Source organism: Phyllobates terribilis, unplaced genomic scaffold (assembly GCF_046119375.1).
Source record: "Phyllobates terribilis strain yellow unplaced genomic scaffold, ASM4611937v1 Scaffold_5__5_contigs__length_657084704, whole genome shotgun sequence".
In the NCBI taxonomy this organism is placed as follows: Eukaryota; Metazoa; Chordata; class Amphibia; order Anura; family Dendrobatidae; genus Phyllobates; species Phyllobates terribilis.
This window is the reverse complement of record NW_027362765.1, coordinates 425,627,939-425,643,905: the sequence shown is the minus strand read 5'-3', so window position 1 is coordinate 425,643,905 and position 15,967 is coordinate 425,627,939. Positions and strand designations below refer to the sequence as shown.

At 43.8% G+C, this 15,967-nt stretch overlaps 1 protein-coding gene across 4 annotated transcripts in view; it reads left to right on the top strand.

The window, feature by feature from the left end:
* The window catches only part of CPEB3 (cytoplasmic polyadenylation element binding protein 3), a 97,073-nt gene that overhangs the window by 6,534 nt on the left and 74,572 nt on the right, over nucleotides 1-15,967 (top strand). The window contains exon 2 of one of the 4 annotated variants that reach the window (XM_073685232.1): nucleotides 6,759-7,591. The exons of 1 other annotated variant lie outside the window; for it this stretch is intronic. In XM_073685232.1, the coding sequence (XP_073541333.1) occupies nucleotides 6,770-7,591 (822 nt within the window). In that variant the 5' untranslated portion in view covers nucleotides 6,759-6,769. Of the gene's footprint in view, nucleotides 1-6,522; nucleotides 7,592-9,115; nucleotides 9,200-15,967 lie in introns of those variants that run through there. 2 more of the 4 variants (XM_073685233.1, XM_073685234.1) reach the window with 2 other exon arrangements.

Below are 15,967 nucleotides of genomic sequence, written 5' to 3'. Positions count from 1 at the left end.
GAAGAGCGGAGAAAGCTGATGCCAGACGGCTGAACAATAGGATCATGGGTTTCAATTAAAGGCACCCGATTCTCTCCCTCCCCCTGATATCCTCTTTGGTGGAGAGTCGGGAGGCCCCCATACACATCAGATGTTCAGACGGTCCCTTCACAAATTGGTGGATTTGGCCGACTTTAATAAATCGTGTAGAGGGCCTTTGGGTCTGGGGGCTGCTTCTTGTTGAGTTTCCAAGCAGCCACAGTAGATTTTCCTTCTAAACTGCAGCGAGGAAAGATGATGAGTGGATGAGATGAGAATTTGATTTCACAATTTTTGAACATAGTCAATGCGAATTATAGAAGGAGGAGAAATTATTGTAATAGATGAGAACCCATGACGTGTGGAAGCTTCTTCAGCCTATGGTCAGTTTTCATTGCTGATTTGGATGGAAATAACATCACTACATGCAATGAAATTTCTCTGGCAAAACAAAGGGCAACATGGCGGAACCCAGGATGTGATATGTGTACGCTTGATGGGATAACCACCAGTCATGAGGTCTTGTGTCCCCAGTTCTCATGATTGGTTTAAACTACACAGTGCAGAGCTCAGCTGAGTCCATTCATTTAATAGATCATCGACTTCTCCTTAGTGGAGTCATTTGGAACGGTGAAAATGGGACCTTGACCTTGTGATTGGTGGAGGTCGCACCACTTGGACCTAATTTGATCAGTCATGTATCAGCTATTCCAATATTAAAATGAAGAGTGTAGTGATGAGCGGACCCGTGGAAGTTTGCGCTCTGGTACCCGACCGAACTTTAGTCCGAAGTTCGAGTACCAGAACTGTACCCGAACTTGAATCCGATTGAAATCAATGGAGACCTAAACATCGGAGCTGGAAACCTCTCTCTCTATATATATTTCTCTATATCTCTCTCACTCCTCTCTCTTACTCTCTGTCCTCTCTCTTGCACTCTCTCTCTCCTCTCTCTTGTTCTCTCTCTCCTCTCTCTCTCCTCTCTCTTGCTCTCTTGTGCGCTCTCTCTCTCTCCTCTCTCTTGCTCTCTCTCTCCTCTCTCTTGCTCTCTCTATATCTCCTCTCTATATCACTCTCCTCTCTCTATCTTTCTCTCCTCTCTCTCATTTCTATCTTTCTCTCCTTTCTCTCATCTCTATCTTTCTCTCCTCTCTCTCTCATCTCTATCTTTCTTTCCTCTCTCATCTCTATCTTTCTCTCCTCTCTCCTCTCTATCTTTCTCTCCCCTCTCTCCTCTCTTTCTCTCCTCTCTCTCTCATCCCTATCTTTCTCTCCTCTCTCTCATCTCTATCTTTCTCTCCTCTGTCTCATCTCTATCTTTCTCTCCTCTCTCTCATCTCTATCTTTCTCTCCTCTCTATCTTTCTCTCCTCTCTATCTTTCTCTCCTCTCTATCTTTCTCTCCTCTCTATCTTTCTCTCCTCTCTATCTTTCTCTCCTCTCTTTCTCTCCTCTCTTTCTCTCCTCTCTCTCATCTCTATCTTTCTCTCCTCTCTCTCATCTCTATCTTTCTCTCCTCTCTCTCATCTCTATCTTTCTCTCCTCTCTCTCATCTCTATCTTTCTCTCCTCTCTCTCATCTCTATCTTTCTCTCCTCTCTCTCATCTCTATCTTTCTCTCCTCTCTCTCTCCTCTCTTTCTCTCCTCTCTCTCTCATCTCTCTCTCATCTCTATCTTTCTCTCTTCTCTCTCTCCGGACTCCCAAACTGTAAAACGGCCTTCCAGGAGTTCAGCACTGAGCCCCGAACTTTACAGTTTGGGTTCGCTCATCTTTAGAAGAGTGTAATTACATCATCACTATTAACCGCGAGGGAACATTCAGGATCAGTATTATAATGGGGGTCACTGATAAGTGATCTAATGAGGTGTAACTTAATGTGTATGAGAAGAGAGATAAATCCTTGCGGTCAGGGTAGATAGCAGGTAACATCTTCAAGATGGTTTACAAAGTGGGGTGCATGAATAAATTGAGGGTGAGTAGTAGAGCGCAGCCTTATAGTTGGGATGTGCAGAGTTAATGTTGGGGCGCATTGTTCTGATCAGGATGAACATTGCAGGGGGGCAGCTCTCAATTAGGATAAATAGTGGATCCTACAGTGCTGAATAGTGTTTGGGGTCTATTTATCAATAGTATATTGATGGTAGGATAAATAGCGGGGTGCACTTTGTTGCAAGGACTGTGGCATACTGTACACTAGGATGATCGGAGTCTGTAATAACCTTTATAACATTATTATTATTAATGTGATCAGTATAAATATCATGGAGCTCCTTGCTGATAAGGTTTAATAGAGGGATAATCCTTGTTTATAGGGATAAACAGATCCGAGGTGCAGCTCATTGCTGATAAGGTTTCATAGGGGGGCACATCTTTTTATTATGGATAGTGGAATGGAGATCCATTTTTAGGATAAAAAGTGGGGTGCAGCATAATGATTACGACAAATAGAGGGGTGCAGCATGATGATAACGGGGATAAATGAGGGAGGGATGCAGCATGATAAGGATAAAGCAAGGTGCAGCAGGATGATTAGTGGGGTGCAGCTTGACAATCATGATGATTAATGGCGGTGCAGCCTGACAATCAGGATGATTAGTGGGGGTGCTGCCTGATGATCAGGATGATTAGTGGGGGTGCAGCTTGATGATCAGGATGAATAGTGGGGATGCAGCAGGATTAGTAGGGTGCAGCCTGACGATCAGGATGAATAGTGGGGGTGCAGCATGATGACGGGGATAAATGAGGGATGCTGCATGATAAGGATAAAGCAAGGTGCAGCAGGATGATTAGTGGGGTGCAGCCTGACAATCATGATGATTAGTGGGGGTGCAGCCTGACGATCAGGATGATTAGTGGGGGTGCAGCCTGACGATCAGGATGATTAGTGTGGTGCAGCCTGATCAGGATGAATAGTGGGGGCGCAGCATGATGACGGGGATAAATAAGGGATGCTGCATGATAAGGATAAATAGTGGGGTGCAGCCTGCTCATCAGGATGAATAATGGGGTGCAATTTATGGATTAGGATATATAGTGGTGTTAGATGGATGATCAGCATGAGCAATGGGGTGCAGCCTGTCGATAAGTATGAATAGTGGGTTGTAGCAGGATGGTCAGAATGAATAGTGGGGTGCAGCTTGACGATCAGGTTGATTTAGTGGGGTGTAGCAGGATCAGTAGTGGGGTGTAGCCTGACGATCAAGATGATCAGTGGGGTGTAGCAGTATGATCAGTATGTACAGTGGGGTGCAGCCTATCAATCACCATGTACAGTGGGGTACAGCCTGACGATCATTTTTTTATGTGGGGTGCAGTAGTATCTGTATGATCAGTATGTACAGTGGGGTGCAGCCTCACGATCAGTATGTATAATGGGGTGCAGCCTGACGATCACTACTTACAGTGGGGTGCAGCCTAATGATCAGTGGGGTTCAGTAGGATGATCAGGATGAATAGTGGGGTGCAGCCTGATGATCACCATGTACAGTGGGGTGCAGCAGTATGATCATCATGAACAGTGGGGTGCAGCCTGATGATCAGTATGTACAGTGGGGTGCAGCAGTCTGTATAGTGGGGTGCAGCCTAATGATCAGTGGGGTTCAGCAGGATGATCAGGATGAATAGTGGGGTGCAGCCTGATGATCACCATGTACAGTGGGGTGCAGCAGGATGATCAGTATTTACAGGGGGGTGCAGCCTTATGATCAGGATGATTAGTGGGTGCAGCCTGATGATCAGTATGTATAGTGGGGTGCAGCAGGATGAACAGTATGTACAGTGGGGTGCAGCAGGATGAACACTATGTACAGTTGGGTGCAGGCTGATCAGTGGGGTGCAGCAGGATGAACAGTATGTATAGTGGGGTGCATCAGGATGAACAGCATGTACAGGGGGGTGCAGGCTGATGATCAGTGGGGTGCAGCAGGATGAACAGCATATACAGAGGGGTGCAGGCTGATGATCAGTGTGGTGCAGCAGGATGATCAGTATGTACAGTGGGGTGCAGGCTGATGATCATTGGGGTGCAGCAGGATGATCAGGATGTACAGTGGGGTGCAGGCTGATGATCAGTGGGGTGCAGCAGGATGAACAGTATGTACGGTGGGGTGCAGCAGGATGATCAGTGGGGTGCAGCAGGATGAACAGTATGTACAGGGGGGTGCAGGCTGATCATCAGTGGGGTGCATCAGGATTATCAGGAAATACAGTGGGGTGCAGCAGTCTGTATAGTGGGGTGCAGCAGGATGATCAGTATGTATAGGGGGGTGCAGCAGAATGATCAGTATGTATAGTGGGGTGCAGCAGAATGATGAGTATGTATAGTGGGGTGCAGCTGGATGATCAGTATGTATAGCGGGTGCAGCAGAATGATCAGTATGTATAGTGGGGTGCAGCAGAATGATGAGTATGTATAGTGGGGTGCAGCAGGTTGATCAGGATGTACAGGAGGGTGCAGGCTGATGATCAGTGGGGTGCAGGCTGATGATCAGTATGACCAGTGGGGTGCAGCAGGATGAACAGTATGTACAGGGGGGTGCAGGCTGATCATCAGTGGGGTGCATCAGGATGTACAGTGGGGTGCAGCAGGGTGATCAGTATGTATAGTGGGGTGCATCAGGATTATCAGGATGTACAGTGGGGTGCAGCAGTCTGTATAGTGGGGTGCAGCAGGGTGATTAGTATGTATAGTGGGGTGCAACAGGATTATCAGGATGTACAGTGGGGTGCAGCAGTCTATATAGTGGGGTGCAGCAGGATGATCAGTATGTATAGTGGGGTGCAGCAGAATGATCAGTATGTATAGTGGGGTGCAGCAGGATGATCAGTATGTATAGTGGGGTGCAGCAGGATGATCAGCATGTATAGTGGGGTGCAGCAGAATGATCAGTATGTATAGCGGGGTGCAGCAGAATGATCAGTATGTATAGCGGGGTGCAGCAGGATGAACCGTATGTATAGCGGGGTGCAGCAGAATGATCAGTATGTATAGCGGGGTGCAGCAGAATGATCAGTATGTATAGCGGGGTGCAGCAGAATGATCAGTATGTATAGCGGGGTGCAGCAGAATGATCAGTATGTATAGCGGGGTGCAGCAGGATGATCAGTATGTATAGCGGGGTGCAGCAGAATGATCAGTATGTATAGCGGGGTGCAGCAGAATGATCAGTATGTATAGCGGGGTGCAGCAGAATGATCAGTATGTATAGTGGGGTGCATCAGGATTATCAGGATGTACAGTGGCGTGCAGCAGTCTATATAGTGGGGTGCAGCAGGATGATCAGTCTGTATAGTGGGGTGCAGCAGAATGATCAGTCTGTATAGTGGGGTGCAGCAGAATGATCAGTATGTATAGTGGGGTGCAGCAGGATGATCAGTATGTATAGCGGGGTGCAGCAGAATGATCAGAATGTATAGCGGGGTGCAGCAGAATGATCAGTATGTATAGCGGGGTGCAGCAGGATGATCAGTATGTATAGCGGGGTGCAGCAGAATGATCAGTATGTATAGCGGGGTGCAGCAGGATGATCAGTATGTATAGCGGGGTGCAGCAGAATGATCAGTATGTATAGTGGGGTGCATCAGGATTATCAGGATGTACAGTGGCGTGCAGCAGTCTATATAGTGGGGTGCAGCAGGATCATCAGTCTGTATAGTGGGGTGCAGCAGAATGATCAGTCTGTATAGTGGGGTGCAGCAGAATGATCAGTCTGTATAGTGGGGTGCAGCAGAATGATCAGGATGTATAGTGGGGTGCAGCAGGATGATCAGTATGTATAGCGGGGTGCATCAGGATTATCAGGATGTACAGTGGCGTGCAGCAGTCTATATAGTGGGGTGCAGCAGGATCATCAGTCTGTATAGTGGGGTGCAGCAGAATGATCAGTCTGTATAGTGGGGTGCAGCAGAATGATCAGTCTGTATAGTGGGGTGCAGCAGAATGATCAGTATGTATAGTGGGGTGCATCAGGATTATCAGGATGTACAGTGGCGTGCAGCAGTCTATATAGTGGGGTGCAGCAGGATCATCAGTCTGTATAGTGGGGTGCAGCAGAATGATCAGTCTGTATAGTGGGGTGCAGCAGAATGATCAGTCTGTATAGTGGGGTGCAGCAGAATGATCAGGATGTATAGTGGGGTGCAGCAGGATGATCAGTATGTATAGCGGGGTGCAGCAGAATGATCAGAATGTATAGCGGGGTGCAGCAGAATGATCAGTATGTATAGCGGGGTGCAGCAGAATGATCAGTATGTATAGCGGGGTGCAGCAGAATGATCAGTATGTATAGTGTGGTGCAGCAGGATGATCAGTATGTATAGTGGGGTGCAGCAGGATGAACCGTATGTATAGCGGGGTGCAGCAGAATGATCAGTATGTATAGTGGGGTGTAGGCTGCAGACGAGCACGATGAGCAGCGGTGCCCCCCGCCGCCGGTAACCTTGTGAAGGACGCAGCAGTGTGTATTGACGTATGCTAATAGCACGGGGCTGGATGGAGGGAGGAGGCGCCTGCAGATAACAGGAACCAGAATCGGCAGAGTGCAGCCTCGGAGCGCAGAGTTCCGGTGCTGGAGCGCAGAGACGTGGCGGCGGAGCAGCAGTGTAATGTGGCTCCTCTGGGCCGGGGAGGGCGCACGGCTGCGGGGCGCTGGCACACGCTGTAGTGCAGGGAGCTGCCCTCTGCCCGCCCGCCGCTGCTGACAGTCCTAACCCACATCTGCTTTCTCTCTTCCCTGTTTCAGCTGTGCAAGCCATGCAGGATGATTTACTGATGGACAAAAGCCAACCTCAGCAGAGGCAGCAGTCAGCCCCAGCATCCCAGCAGCAAGACCCCAGCAGCTCAGAAGCCCCCTGTGCTGCAGAGCCCCCCAGCCCTGAGAATAACAGCACCCCAACATTGAAGGAGAAGATGCAAATGGAGTCCCCCATTCTGCCTGGTCTGAGCTTCCCCCCGCCTGGTCAGCAGGAGCCCCCCACTGGTTCTTCCCTGTCCCCATCCTTCGGAAGCACCTGGTCCACTGGAGGGTCCAGCAATGCTGTGGATGACAGCTTTTTCCAAGGAATTACCCCTGTCAATGGGACCATGCTATTCCAGAACTTCCCACACCACCACGTCAACCCTGTATTTGGGGGCACCTTCTCCCCCCAGCTGGGGCTAGCTCATCAGCAACAGCAGAGAAGATCCCCTGCGAGCCCCAATAACCACCCCCCCTATAATCAGAGAAACGCTTACAGCCACCAGGCCATTCTGACCAATAAACCCTCCACATCCTCCTCTTCGTCGCTGTCCCCTTCCAGCTGGAACAACCAGCAAAATGCTGCATGGAATAACCCCTCCAATCCATGGGGTGGTCTACAGCCTGGCAGAGACCCCCGTAGGGCAGTGGGGGTAGGAGTAGGTGTCGGGGTTGGGGTGCCCTCACCGCTCAATCCAATTTCTCCATTGAAAAAACCCTTCTCCAGTAATGTGATTGCACCCCCAAAATTCCCCCGTGTTTCACCCCTAGCTCCCAAATCCTGGGTGGAGGACAACGCCTTCAGGACGGATAATGGCAATAACCTCTTGCCCCTGCAGGTACCTAATGTCTGATTGTCATTCTGTATATGTGTTGTAGAAAGTATTGTGAAGCCTCTGCTAGCAATGACGGGGTTAAACACCCTGTAGGACTACACCTTGGGCAATGCACTAGCAATGGGCAATTTGGATTTGTCACCGGGCAGCCCAAGCCCAGCATGTCAGAATCTGATTTATAATAGTGGTCTGCACCATTTTTGCAAATTTGCTAGATCTGTGTAATTTCATATTTCTGGGTTTTTATGTCAATATTTCTGCCTTTGTTGTCAGAAAATATTTTTTACCTGTTTCTTGTAACAATTTATAGAAGTGCATTATGAAAAGTTATTTTTTTTAATGTTTTGCCCATGTCCATACAGGATCTAAATTTTATGTGGAAAAATCCGCTCTGGTTTTTGCCATATATCATTTCTATATAATCTATCCTATGCATTGAAAAGCTTTGAAATCCGGAGCAAAAATCCACAACATAAATTGTCATGAGCAGTAAAATCTGCACCGCTTGTTAATTTTTGCGCGGATTCTGCACGTTTCCTCCCCCCCCCTGCCATATTATTCACTTTGCCGCCAATGTAAAATATTGCAGATTTTCCACCAACGGAAATCTGAACTGAAAATCTGCAATGTATCCGGCTTCTATGTCCACACAGGTTAGAAATACTGCGGATTTTCTGCCACTGAAAATCTAAAGCAGAAAATTCTGCATCAAATACTGCAGAAATTTTCACAAATCCGCTGTTAAAATCTGCAGCATAAACTGAAAATCCACATGAAAAATTGCTTCAAATACTCACTTTATGTGGATTGTGCTGGCTGGAAAAAAAAATATTCAATGGGGAAAATGCACATGATACTATTATGTTCAATGTGGAAAAAAAGGCAACTGGTTGGGGGAGAAAAATGGAAGCAGAAATAAAATCAAGAACCAAAAAAAGGCTTAAAAAAAAAAACAACACCAAATGGACCCTCAATTATTTTTTTTTTTATGTGGTTTTTGGACACATTTAATAGTGGATCCTCATCAAAATCCATATGGAATAGTAATGAAAGTTTTTATGTGGATTTTGAAGCTTAAAAATCTGAATGTAAAACACTTATGCAGAAGATTTCCCATCCTGGGCGTATATAACCTGTGTGACCATGCCCTTGAGTATATAGATGTAATGTATTTGCTGCAGATTTTTCTGCATGGAATTGCATGCGGAAAATCCACCACATAATCCGTTTCTACCGCACGTTGCAGAAATTGACCTGCTACATTGCGTGAGCTGGAATATTTTGGGTAGGCCTGAACTTGTTCTTCGGATGCCATTCTTGTAGTCCTATGTCACCAGCACATTAACCGGTTTAATGACTGTCACAACATTGTATAAAGCAGTGACTCATTGTCACACAAGGATGTCCTGTTTTTTTTTTTTTTTTCCCTTTAACAAATGTCTCGGTGAAATATGCAGAAATATGGATGTGTCTGCTTCTGTACACAGAGAGGGATAATGGTCAGTTGGTGAAATATGCAGTAATATGGATGCGTCTGCTTCTGTACACAGAGGGATAATGGTCAGTTGGTGAAATATGGATGCGGCTGCTTCTGTACACAGAGGGATAATGGTCAGTTGGTGAAATATGAAGGCTGCTTCTGTACACACAGGGATAATGGTCAGTGTTACTTTCTTGCAAAGCTCTAGGTTGAGATTGTTTCCCTTTGATACAGTATTGCACAGGCAGTGAATGTTTGTGCAGTCTTGTAACAGCTGTTGGATAAAGGCAGTGCTGAAATGCCATTCATTACAGCACGGTCGTCTTGACATTTCCGCTAATCTGCTCCATTGACATACGTGGCCTTGTTTTTCCTCCAGAATATTTTACCTGCCTGCTGATAGAAGACGGGTCCTGTTCTTACCTATCATGTGCCTTCTAGAATCCATCTCTAGAGCTTTCTTGCACAGAACAGTGTCCCTTTTTTATTTTTATTTATTACAGATCAGTTAACACAGTATGAGTATTTGTTTGTTTTTTTTTTTTTATTTTTTTTTTCTGTGTATATTTTCATGGCCAAAAAAACCCTGGATCCCGCAAAGTGGATGAGACCTTTGTAAATCTTGGCTGTGTATTTTTTTTTTTTTTCTTGCTTGTTTTAAGCGCTGCAGAAATTGACTTACGGTAATTTTATTTTAAATTGGCAACGTGTCAATCTCTCTCGCTGCGCGTTATGCTTTTTTATTTGCAGATCTTCCCCATCGACTTGAATGAGATGAGGACAATCCACAAGAAAAAACACTAACAAAAAAATGCATTTTTTTTTTTTTTTGCTTTACTGCTGCGTAAATGCACTAAGAACGCATGTAGTGCGCATTGGCTGTAGCAATAAAGAGCAGCTTTATTTAAAACAAGACACTAAAAAGAGGCAATAAATTGGCTTATAAATACCCCCCCCCCACGCTTAAAACCAAAAAATAAAACATAAGCTACATAATTTAGCTATTTGGTGCAGAAATGTTGTTGAAAATCTGCAGCAGCAAATATTCATTGTGGGAACTTAACTTTAGAGTAGGTTCCCATGAGCCTAAAAGAAAATCGTTCCATCCAGAAAACTCAGACAATCCGTTTTTTTACTGCAGCAGCTATTAACCATTTACAGGACCATTTTATTACAGAACTGCAATGTATCCATTAAAAACGGACGATATACGGTGGCTCCATATGGCGTCTGTTTTTTTTTTTTTTTTTTCCACACTCAGATTGTCTATGAAAAAAAAATCTCTTTTTCTGCACAGCCCCATTGAATAACATTGGTCTGAGTGCTGTCTGTTTTTTTTTTTTTTCATTAACAGCAAGTGGTCCGAAAATACGGTCGTGTCAACTGTTACTACCCCCCTCCTCAGGTCCAACACTGCTGCTCTTGTGATTATTTACAGGTTACACTGAATGATGGAAGGTCAACCGCTCACATGACCACTGCAGCCAATCGCTGAGCAGTTCTGGCAGGTTCAACCAGAAATTATTCAAAGGAACTGTCCAATCTGTGTTTTAGATATGATTTATCTGTGTGTGTGTATATATATATATATATATATATATATATATATATATATATATATATATATATTAGTACAGACCCAAAGTTTGGACACACCTTCTCATTTAAAGATTTTTCTGTATTTTCAGGACTATGAAAACTGTACATTCACACTGAAGGCATCAAAACTATGAATTAACACATGTGGAATTATATAGTTAACAAAAAAGTGTGAAACAACTGAAAATATGTCTTATATTCTAGATTCTTCAAAGTAGCCACCTTTTGCTTTGATGACCGCTTTGTACACTCTTGGCATTCTCTTGATGAGCTTCAAGAAGTAGTCACCGGAAATGGTCTTCCAACAATCTTGAAGGAGTTCCCAGAGATGCTTAGCACTTGGCCCTTTTGCCTTCACTCTGCGGTCCAGCTCACCCCAAACCATCTTGATTGGGTAGGTCTGGTGACTGTGGAGGCCAGGTCATCTGGCGTAGCACCCCATCACTCTCCTTCTTGGTCAAATAGCCCTTACACAGCCTGGAGGTGTGTTTGGGGTCATTGTCCTGTTGAAAAATAAATGATGGTCCAACTAAACTCCAACCGGATGGAATAGCATGCCGCTGCAAGATGCTGTGGTAGCCATGCTGGTTCAGTATGCCTTCAATTTTGAATAAATCCCCAACAGTGTCACCAGCAAAGCACCCCCACACCATCACACCTCCTCCATGCTTCACGGTGGGAACCAGGAATGTAGAGTCCATCCGTTCACCTTTTCCATGTCGCACAAAGACACGGTGGTTGGAACCAAAGATCTCAAATTTGGACTCATCAGACCAAAGCACAGTATTCCACTGGTCTAATATCCATTCCTTGTGTTCTTTAGCCCAAACAAGTCTCTTCTGCTTGTTGCCTGTCATTGGCAGTGGTTTCCTAGCAGCTATTTTACCATGAAGGCCTGCTGCACAAAGTCTCCTCTTAACAGTTGTTATAGAGATGTGTCTGCTGTGTGGCATTGACCTGGTCTCTAATCTGAGCTGCTGTTAACCTGCGATTTCTGAGGCTGGTGACTCGGATAAACTTATCCTCAGAAGCAGAGGTGACTCTTGGTCTTCCTTTCCTGGGGCGGTCCTCATGTGAGCCAGTTTCTTTGTAGCGCTTAATGGTTTTTGCAACTGCACTTGGGGACACTTTCAAAGTTTTCCCAATTTTTCGCACTGACTGACCTTCATTTCTTAAATTAATGATGGCCATTCGTTTTTCTTTACTTTGCTGCTTTTTTCTTGCCATAATACAAATTCTAACAGTCTATTCAGTAGGACTATCAGCTGTGTATACACCTGACTTCTGCACAACACAACTGATGGTCCCAACCCCATTTATAAGGCAAGAAATCCCACTTATTAAACCTGACAGGGCACACCTGTGAAGTGAAAACCATTTCCGGTGACTACCTCTTGAAGCTCATCAAGAGAATGCCAAGAGTGTGCAAAGCAGTAATCAAAGCAAAAGGTGGCTACTTTGAAGAACCTAGAATATAAGACATATTTTCAGTTGTTTCACACTTTTTTGTTAAGTATATAATTCCACATGTGTTAATTCATAGTTTTGATGCCTTCAGTGTGAATGTACAATTTTCAAAGTCATGACAATAAAGAAAAATCTTTAAATGAGAAGGTGTGTCCAAACTTTTGGTCTGTACGGTGTATGTGTGTGTATATATATATATATATATATATATATATATATATATATATATATATATATATATATATATATATATATATATATATATATATATATATATATATATATATATATATAATAAATAATTTCTCTGATGGAGGAGCCCAGTGTTTTTCAATAGGAGGGGGTTGATGGACTGGTCCGGTGGTCGCATTCTCCTCCATCAGCGACCACATTGTGGACAGCAGAATATTTGTCAAAATAATAAGGTGGACTACCCCTTAAGTGTCCGCACAGCGTTCATCAACAGGGCCCTTACCGTAGTGAGGGGGAGGACCAGCGCACCACTATTTAATAAATTGGACTGCAAAAATCTACATTTCCAATTCGGATATTGTTGTTTCCTTATCGTGAGCTCAGATTGCAAACTCTTTTTCTGTAGATATTTTTTTTTTTTTTTTTAATTTCCTTATGGTGAGAAAAAGTAGTTTTCCTTACAATTGCAGCAAAAATAAAATAAAAAAAAAAAAAAATTGAAATTTCACTTGATGACCGAAGATCTATATCAGTGACCGTCGTGTGACGCGGTTCTGGCTCTGTGGCAACAAGAAGTGACTTTAAATCCGCAAAAGAATACAAAAAATATTTGAGATTTTTCTGATCTCATCCATACTTTGCTTTTTATTTGGGGGGTGGGGGCTGTAAATTTATCTGTTTTGAGTATTTTGCAGACCGCAGCTAGTCGGTGTCTCCTTTTGAAAATAATGTGGATTTTCCCCATAGACAAAAAGAGATCCGCACGTTTTTGCTGCTTTTGACTTTACTGTTGGAAAGTGTCTGCAAAAAATCTGCAATGTACTTTGTTTGCATATGGCGGATATCTTGTGGCCTTTCCATCTGAATTTTGGGTATAGCAAAAATTGACCCTCGGTGTAAATTTTAAATCCTTTTATACATGCATAAATTTATGTAACGCATACTGAGAAATCTGCAACCGAACATCAGAGCGGCGGACCGCAAGACCGCAGCCAGGAAAGAAAGAAATGGAGCCGCCGGTCCTGTGTGCCCCCTGCTGTCCCATTCCTAGCACAGCGCTTAGTGATCGTGGGGGTCCCAGCGGTGGGATATCATATATCCAATGATGATCAACTCCTATTAGCTCAGGTTCACACAATATTTAGGATCCAGTTTTGATTTTTTGGCTACAGACCTACATGTGGTTACTGCTCCTCGACAGAGCCGTGTAAATCCTCCAAGTGCTGAATATTTTAGGCTCCAGCAGGTGCTTGGCCTTTAAAACCAAAAAAAAAAATTGTTCTTTGGTGTCAGATTGCAAACTAAGATAGAAAACCACAATCTTTCCAGAAACGGTGAGTCAAGTCACTAATCCATGTGCAGCTTTTTCTTATAAGGAGGCTGTTTAGTTTTTTTTTTTTTTTTTTTTTTTTTTGTTTTATGTGATATATGCCAAAAAATACCTGTTTTGGTACAATTTTGTACAATGTTAGCTTCATCTAATCCTGTGGAAGGGAGTCTCACTGCTCTAACAGTAAAGAATCCCTGCCTATAATAATAATAAAGGAACCCTTTTTTCCTCCAGATCTGGTGGATGCCTCATAGTCTTGGTTATATGGGAAAAAAATTAATTACATCCCTACTCTACCTCCTGATGCCTCTCAATTTTTTTTTATGAAGGTCTGTCTAATTTCATGCATTAATAATGGAGACAGTCTGTTAATATTCCGCATTCATTCCCTGTGTACAGTGTTGTGTAATGTGGGGACTATTTAGGAGTGCAGGATAATTGCTGTGTAGAGGGATTTCTTCATAATCGAGGCCCTACTGTGTGTCCTATTTCTCGGTGAACAATTGATGTACTACTTCTTGTACTAAAGAAAGGGTTCTCTTCTTTCTTACGGTGGCCATCATACTGCTTTGTAGCCTGAGATGCTTTAGTGTCCTAGACATTAAAGGGAGAGGGGTTGTCCGTCGCCCCTTTCTCCTCTGTCAGATCTGACGCGTTTTGGACAGTTGTAGAGGCGGCCATTCGGCACCCCGCTGGTTTTGTCTTCTAGTACTTCCCATTAGTTGGACCAGATCAGCTAGGTCTCGGATGGCTTCCTCTGTAGATGTCAGATCGGGCAGAAGAATGAGCTTCCTAAGGCATTATTCACATGGTGGCTTTATGGCTCTACCTATTTGTGAAGACCACCCTTTACCTAGACCAGGGTTTCTACAACAAATTTCCAGTTTGCCATATTTTGAGGACCACCAATCTAGAAGACTACATTCACATTTCACAAGACTCATCAACCAAATATTGGCAGCTGCCATCTTAGGCTCCTTTTTAGGTCGTGAGAAACCTGTATTTTTATTTTTTCCTTTCGGTACTTTTTGTAGAGAATTTTTGTACAGTTTAGGCCGAGGCTACACGGTGGCCAAAGTAAGTTCACTAGTTGCTGCTACATCGCAGCGCAACACAAGAGAAAACCCCGGGGTACTGTGACCGGCTAATTCGACATGGTTGGACTTATTACTTGGGGCCAAAATACAACCCAAATTAACTTGTATGGCACTGCTATGTAGCACTGACACTGATGTCATGGCCAAAGTCCCCATGTAGCCCTGGCCTCAAGGAATCGCTCTTGTTTTTTTTCTCCTCAACGATTTCACACAATGGGATTTATGGCACCTTGTGATCTTGTTAGATCTCCGCACTATCTTGTATGTAATCGCTGCCTATATTAGTCTATGGAGCTTATAAACATTCACATTTTTGCCAGTGCTTTTTGGTCATTTAAAAAAAAAGTAAAAAAGAAAAAAAAAAACTGCATTCACCATGCTTTTTAGAATTTTTTTTCTGAATACTTTTTTTTTTTGTTTTAGTACCTGCTATATAGTTATTTTTACTTACAATCATATGATTTGTAAAACTGAATACATATTCATGCTTTTTAATAGAAAAGGAGGGTTATAATCTCCATAGGCGAAAAACAAAAAAAGTAATGAAGAAAAAAATACGGACTTCGAGCTCTCGCTGCTATTTTAAAAAGGAAAAAAAACCCCACAAAATTAAAAAAAGTTAGAGACCAAAATAATGCATTGTAAGTATTATGGTTAATATTTCCCTAAGGTTTTCTATTGCACTCAAGTCGGTGACGTGCATTACTGTTATATTTGGGAAGTTCTACTAAAGCAGCTGTCTGTTGTGTGAACTATGTCATAAATGAAGCTCTTTAGCATGACATAACTAAATGATCCCGGCCATCTATCTAGCGCCCTGTCGTCTGCGCACTTGTGTGTAGGGCTCAGTTACACGACCGTACTGATCCTCCTTCACCCCCGAGTGTCTCTATTTTCCATTTACAATCAGAGAACACGTGGTGGAGTCTGAACTCTGTTACTAATCGTCCTGCCATCGCAGAGCGCAGAATCAGCCATGTCCTTTTATAAAGTTTGCTGTGTGTTTTCTCTCTGCATATGATCTAAGGGGTAATGTTTCTTCTTGTGGAGAGTGACAAGCCAGGCCTGGCATGTCAAGAGGAGACTTGTAGGCCATGCATGATCGTCTGGGAAACTAAATATGCAAATTACCTCTCCAGAGAGGAAGAGGACATGAACTCTAGCTCCACCTATTGGAAGTAGCAATCCTAAAAGTCAATATCGACACCTAAACT